At 62.6% G+C, this 6,194-nt stretch overlaps 1 protein-coding gene across 1 annotated transcript in view; it reads left to right on the plus strand.

Moving 5' to 3' along the window:
- LOC113207894 (uncharacterized) overlaps positions 1 to 6,194 on the plus strand; it is a 103,195-nt gene that overhangs the window by 89,180 nt on the left and 7,821 nt on the right. Inside the window, exons 7-15 of the mRNA XM_052267112.1 lie at positions 773 to 1,030; positions 1,692 to 1,860; positions 2,002 to 2,558; positions 2,700 to 2,802; positions 2,893 to 2,989; positions 3,075 to 3,290; positions 4,622 to 4,702; positions 4,787 to 5,123; positions 5,196 to 5,345. Of these exons, the coding sequence (XP_052123072.1) occupies positions 773 to 1,030; positions 1,692 to 1,860; positions 2,002 to 2,558; positions 2,700 to 2,802; positions 2,893 to 2,989; positions 3,075 to 3,290; positions 4,622 to 4,702; positions 4,787 to 5,123; positions 5,196 to 5,345 (1,968 nt within the window). The remainder of the gene's footprint in view (positions 1 to 772; positions 1,031 to 1,691; positions 1,861 to 2,001; positions 2,559 to 2,699; positions 2,803 to 2,892; positions 2,990 to 3,074; positions 3,291 to 4,621; positions 4,703 to 4,786; positions 5,124 to 5,195; positions 5,346 to 6,194) is intronic.

The following is a 6,194-nucleotide window of genomic DNA, read 5'->3' on the forward strand; positions in this document are numbered from 1 at the left end:
GGGTGGGGGGTGGGGGCGAGGTTAAAAGGCGCCACCAATTCAGCGCGTTTTTGTTTCGGTTTGCCACCGCGTCGCACAATATATATACACAGAGGGTACCCGCGAAAAGCGAAGTTTAAGTTGATGCCGCCCCTCCCCACTCCCCCCGGCTCCCTCGTGGCGCTGGCTGGCCGCTTTCACTCACGAGCTCGCCGCGCGCCGCGCCGGCCACAAAAACATTCCCGGGGCGGTACCGACCGAAACTTTGTCCCGACAATGGGAGTTTAAATTTGGGAAGGACGACGCGGGGCGGGGCTTCCTTCTTTTCCGTCTCTTGCTGCTGCTGCGAGCCCCGCGGCCCTTCCGGTCCGGGCGTGGCGGCAAAAAGTGTAAATCACTAGAATTACACAGCGCCGCTGCGATACCTTCTCGCAAGAGTGGCTCAGTCTCGGGACAGGCCCCGGAGCCTCGCTCATAGTCCTGCGGCCTGGAGCGGTCGTGAAGGGTCGCTCATTCTTCCCGCAGCTCCGGGAGCAACGGATTCTCCGGCGGGTTGGGCGGGCGCAAAGAAACGGTCCATCCCCCCGACTTAAATGTGTTAGATTGTCCTTTTTTGGGGGGCACTTTTCATGTTTTTCACTAGCCCGCGGGTAAATCAGTCATGGTGCCGCGACCCACAATTTTAATTACTCTTTAGAATACAGGCCATTGGGGCATTGTCAAGGCTCCCTAGCCCTCCTCGACACGGTGGAGTCCCGCCACTCAGCTCACCCATGTTCTGTTCTGTTCGCAGTGGTGGTGCTGTGCGTGCCGATGCGCACGTCGCTGTGGGCGCGCGTGGTGGGCGCCGCCGACAGGCTGGCCCTGGTCGGGCTGCCCTCCACGGCGCTGCTCGCGCTGCACCCGACCTCGGCGACGCCCTTCATGGCGCACGACCCGGCCTCGCGGCCCGCGCCGGCGGCCCCTCCAACCTCGCCGCCCAACGCGCCGGCAGCGCCGTCGCCCGCACCACCAGCGGCAGCCCCGGCCTCCAGACTACCCTTGCGAAACGGTAAGTTGGCAAAACAAGCTGAAAGAAATGCGTGGATTTACTGGGAAGTCACGTCCGATTCAGTGATTTTCATTCAAAAGAAAACGCCTCAAACTACACAGCGTGTGTGATCGCATTTTCCTTTAACTCGAAACAAAACTGTAAAAGATATGTCACTCAACAGAACGGACGCTGCACACCCATTTACAATACATTTATTATTATTATTGGCGAACTCTTTTCTTGGGGCTAACGACTTGCCTAACGACTCTTACGTTTACCTCTTCGTTTTCTTCGCCACCCGCTTCGATAAAGTTTTTAAGTCTCCCCTTACTTATCCGCTTTTCCCGCGAGTAAAAATCAGTACCTCGACGTTTTGTGAATAAGATTCGAGGGCTTTTCATCTGAAAGGGCCACCTGGCACACAAAGCTGCTCTCGCTCGTTGTCGAATCGCGGCCAGAACCTCGCTTCCCGCTCCTGAGTGAGGGGGCCTGAGCGGCCGTCATTAGCGAGATTAGAGCCGCGGCGAGAAGCGGAGGGGGGCGTAAGCAGCGGCGGAGCTTACGCACTTTTGGCGACCGCGGCGCGGGAACTGCGCCACTCGAGCATACCTATCTACTGAGGCTTTGGCCAGGTGCCCCGATACCGTTACCATCTCACGTCACACGTATCCGATTGCAGACACGGCCTCTACACCACCCATCGTGACGTCCGCGACGCAACCCGGCTCCAGGACGACGCCGTCGGCAAGGACCGCGACGGCGGCGGGGCCTTCGACGGCAAGCGCGAGGACCACGACGCCCGCGTCTGCTTCCGTGCCGGCGTACGTCATCACACACCGCCCGACCGGGTAAGGGGGTGGGACGGGTGCAACTGGTGGCGCCACCTCTCGGTCGCCCGAGCACCTCGGCCGCCGCGGCCTCCTGCGTGGTGGTCCGCCGGGCAGCTAGCTAACGTGTTGCCCACGGTCACGGTGGTGTTGCCGTTGCAGGTCGGGGCGCGGCAGGTCCGGCTCGCTGCTGCCGATGTTCCTGCCGAGCGCGTCGTGGCGCCCCGAGACCCAGTCCGGGATGCTGGTCCTCACCGCGCTGGACCCGGACCTGAGGGCGGAGGACGCGTTCCTGCACTCTGAGGGCTGCCCCGAGCGCGACCTGGCGTGCCCGCGGCTGGAGGAGCACCTGGAGCTGTGGCACTACCTGCAGCGCAGCTGGGACCTGCTGGCAGGGCCCCCGGCCGCGCCCGCGCCCGCGCCGCGCCTCAACCGCAGCTCGACCTGGGAGGCCACGCTCGTGCTGCTGGACTGGGTGCTGGGGCCGGCGGGGCCCGGGGCCCTCGACGGCGCCTCGGCGGAGGGCGGCGCGCGCTGGCGGCCCCTGCTCGAGGTGCGCGTCGGCGGGGGCGCCGTGTCCAGGAACGCGTCCAAGACCAGCGTGCGCGCGCTCACGCCCCGCGCCTGGCCGCGCTGGAAGAACATCCTGAGCGCGGGCACGGCGCTGCACACGATCGAAGGCGCCTGCGACGCAGACGATGACGATGGCATTGGCTGTGGTGAGTGAACCTGACGGTACCTGACGGTACCTGACGGTACCTGACGGTACCTGACGGTACCTGACGGTACCTGACGGTACCTGACGGCACCAGAGGTGCTTTAGCTAGAGCTGACCATTCTTACGCGTGTGCCATTTGCAGAAGACGACTCGAACTTATTCAGCGGGGGCGTGCAGTTGGCGGTGCTGGTCGCCGCCATCGCGTTTGTCCTGCTCGTTGTTCTGGTGATGGCTACCGTCATCAGGTACGTAATGCATGCGCCGTCGAGATCACTGATTTCTTTTACCGCGAGGCTTTGAATGTATCATTCAATACACGCTATTTCTTCTCCCAGGCAACAGCTGCTGCGGAAGAGAATGTCCAAGGGACCTTGCAAGATTCTCCTCACTCCTAGCGACCTGGTGTTTCCTCAGCTGCCCGACGCGCGAAGAGTGAGTGCTCCCACGACATACAACATGGAGAGCTCTACTCCTGCGGCCTCGCGTCGAGTACTCACTTGATCGTGAATGTTCACAGGTGGACGAGGGCATGGAGGCCATGCTGTGCTGCTGGCTGCAGCAGCTGCAGGAGTTTGGCGGCCCAGAGGTGGACAAGCCCGACCTGTTGAAAGGGTCCGTGGGCTCGCTCAAGTCCCTGCACCCGCCACCAGGCCAAGGCAAGAGCCCCGGGTCATCGGGGTCGCTCGCCAGGGCCACGAACAACATCATCGTGGACCCCAAAGCACGCTACAATGTAAGATCTCATGCCCATACAGTTATACCGCCCCTGACCCCTGCCCCTCCTCCCTCTCTCTCTCTCTCTCACCCTCCCTCTATCCGACCTCGTTTAAAATAATTGGCAAAGAAAATGCGTTCCGCGAAAGAAAGATTAGCCCGCCCATTTGAATGCCGTTGTTCTGCGGGGAGAACGTGACCGGGTTGAGCGAACGAGTGTTCGGCCTATCCGCGCTACGTATTTAGTTCTACCCCCCCCCCCCCCCCTCTCCTCTCATTGGATTGCTAGCCGGCGCGAGCACGTGCCGCTTGCCGGAGACAACGAGGTCTCATCGATAAATCACCGCTTTGCAGCCCTTCATGACCCCCTCCCCCCTCCACTCCTCCATCGCAGCCCCTCTCCTCCTACCGAGCCGCCAGCTTTTACAGACCGCCTATGCTATATTGACCACCCGAGAGAGAGGGGCGAGAGAAAGGGAGAGGAAATTAGATTCCCTCGTCCCGTCTGCCGCTGGAGATAAAGGCGGGGAGGGGGGGGGGAGAAGAAAGTCGGCCCGCAATACTCACCCTGGTGAATACTCGGCCGCCCCGCTCGAGCGCAGCAAAGAGAAAAGCTCGTCGTTCATTACTCCGGCCGGCCCCGGCCCGGCCCCGGCCGCCGCTAGCCCGTCTAATTAATCCTCTTTAGTTCGCGCCACGATGGAGACGGACGCCGCACATCCGACAGGGTCCTGGAGGGGTGCAAGTGGAAGGAGGGAGGCTGAGCCGCCTCCTAGGAGGCCGGGCCTCGGCCGGGCCGTCCTGCCGCGCGGCCGCACCGACCGGGGCCCTACCCGGCGGGGCCGACCCCCACGCCGTGCTCGGCTCCCCAAACAAGACGATTGTGGCCGGGCTGAGACGGGCGGGACGTGGCGGCCGAGGAGGAGGAGGCCACTGCGCCGACGAGCTCCGCCCTGCCGGGGCGGGACGGGCAGGAGGTCAGAGTAATCCGATCGTAAATAACGTCGTCCGACCACCAGGGCGTGTTCGCAACTCGCAGTGACGCCGCCTAGCGAGATCCGGCGCTGCAGGAGGACAAGGAGGAGGAGGGGGAGGGCGGAGGGGGCGTTGCCGGCCGACCCACACGGTGAGGAGGGTCCGGGCACAGCGGCCCATTTGTCCCGCACATAATAAGGGATGCATTCTCCGTCCCGAGCGGTTAGTAAAGGGGAGGAGGACGGGCGTGGTGGGGGGAGGGGGGAGGAGGGGGTTGCAGCGCCCGCCCCCCTCCGTAATGAATCACTCAGTGCCTCACACCCCTCGCCAAACTCCCCCGCAGAGTACACAGACTTGCTGCATTGTCTTGCGCAGGGAGACTTGGTCCACCTCAAGGAGCTCCCCACCTCGGGCACCTTCGAGCTCAAGACCAAGGCCATGGACATCCTACTGACGGTAAGCGTAGACGCGCGTCTCTCTTTACCTCAAGCTGTGCGACGCCGCCGCTCACGCGCTATGGTCTCTGCCCCGCCCTTATAGCTCCACGGCCTGCGGCACGAGAACCTGAACCCGCTGCTGGGCTGCCTGCTGGACTCGGTGCGGCCCTCGCTCGTCATGGAGTGGTGCAGCCGCGGGTCGCTGGAGGACGTGCTGGTGCAGGACGAGATCAAGCTGGACTGGTCCTTCCGCCTGTCGCTGCTCACGGACCTGGTCCGCGGCATGAAGTACCTGCACTCGACGCCGGTGCGCGTCCACGGCCGCCTCACGTCGCGCAACTGCGTCATCGACGCTCGCTGGGTGCTCAAGGTGACCGACTACGGGCTGCCGAGCTTCTACGAGACGCAGGGCATGGTGCCGGCGCCGCAGACTGCGAGAGGTGAGCGCCGCCAACCCTGAGCCGTGTAGTACGCTGCTGGAGCGTTTCGACTGACGGCGACCTCTCCTCCAGACCTGCTCTGGACGGCGCCGGAGCTGCTCCGGGACGAGAACCTCCGCCGGCGGGGGACGCAGCCCGGGGACGTGTACTCGTTCAGCATCGTGATGCAGGAGGTGGTGCTGCGCGGGGAGCCGTTCTGCATCCTGCAGCTCAAGCCGGAGGGTAAGCGGGCTGGAGCCGAGGCTGGAGCCCCTGCGGTGGCCCGGGTGGGCAGACCCGCCGCGTACGGCCGCCGCGCGGGACTGCCTCGCCGGGCCGCCGGGCGCTCCGCCGGGTGCGGGTGGGGCGGGGCCCGGCCGGCCGTTTGGGCGGCGGCCGCCGCCGCACGTGACCGGACTGGCCGTGGCGCCGCATAACTTTACTCATTATGGCGCCCGCCACAACGCAGCTTAGTGCGTCTCGCTGGACAGCGAGGCGAGGGCGCTCCGGGGGGAGGGGAACGACCACATGGAGCAGACAAGCGACTTCGTTTTGGGGGCTAAATGGGTCAATTCGTACGGGACAGAATGGGTAAATTACTTTTTTGAGCGCTTTTTTTCTCGTGTATGCAGAAGTCCGCTGGTGTAGTTGAAACACTTGCGTGTCCTCTCAAGGAAGCAGCCTCCTAGGGCATGGTTCCGTAACAGAGCTTTGTTGTGTTACTTTTAGAGTTAAAGTTAGAACTTGTAACTTTCATTGTCACCATTTGGAATTAAGTTATATATTCGACTTAACCTATTTATCAGTATTAATTTTATCAATTCCAAAGTGAAAGCTCTTTTCCTTAAAAATAGTCACTTGAACGTTCGTTCGTACTGTGGTAGGCCTATAGGCCACGGAAGACCTCGGGGGGTTCCACAGCAGGGTGGTTCTTGCTTGATCGACGTAGTCTTACAAAACACGACGTGCCCGAAGTGGTTTACCCCAGGGTTCCTTTTTTTTTTTTGTTTCCGCAGAGATCATCGAGAAGCTGAAGCGACCGCCGCCACTGATCCGGCCGTCGGTGAGCAAGGGGGCGGCGCCCCCGGAGGC

Source organism: Frankliniella occidentalis, unplaced genomic scaffold (assembly GCF_000697945.3).
Source record: "Frankliniella occidentalis isolate FOCC.00 unplaced genomic scaffold, Focc_3.1 Scaffold47, whole genome shotgun sequence".
In the NCBI taxonomy this organism is placed as follows: domain Eukaryota; kingdom Metazoa; phylum Arthropoda; class Insecta; order Thysanoptera; family Thripidae; genus Frankliniella; species Frankliniella occidentalis.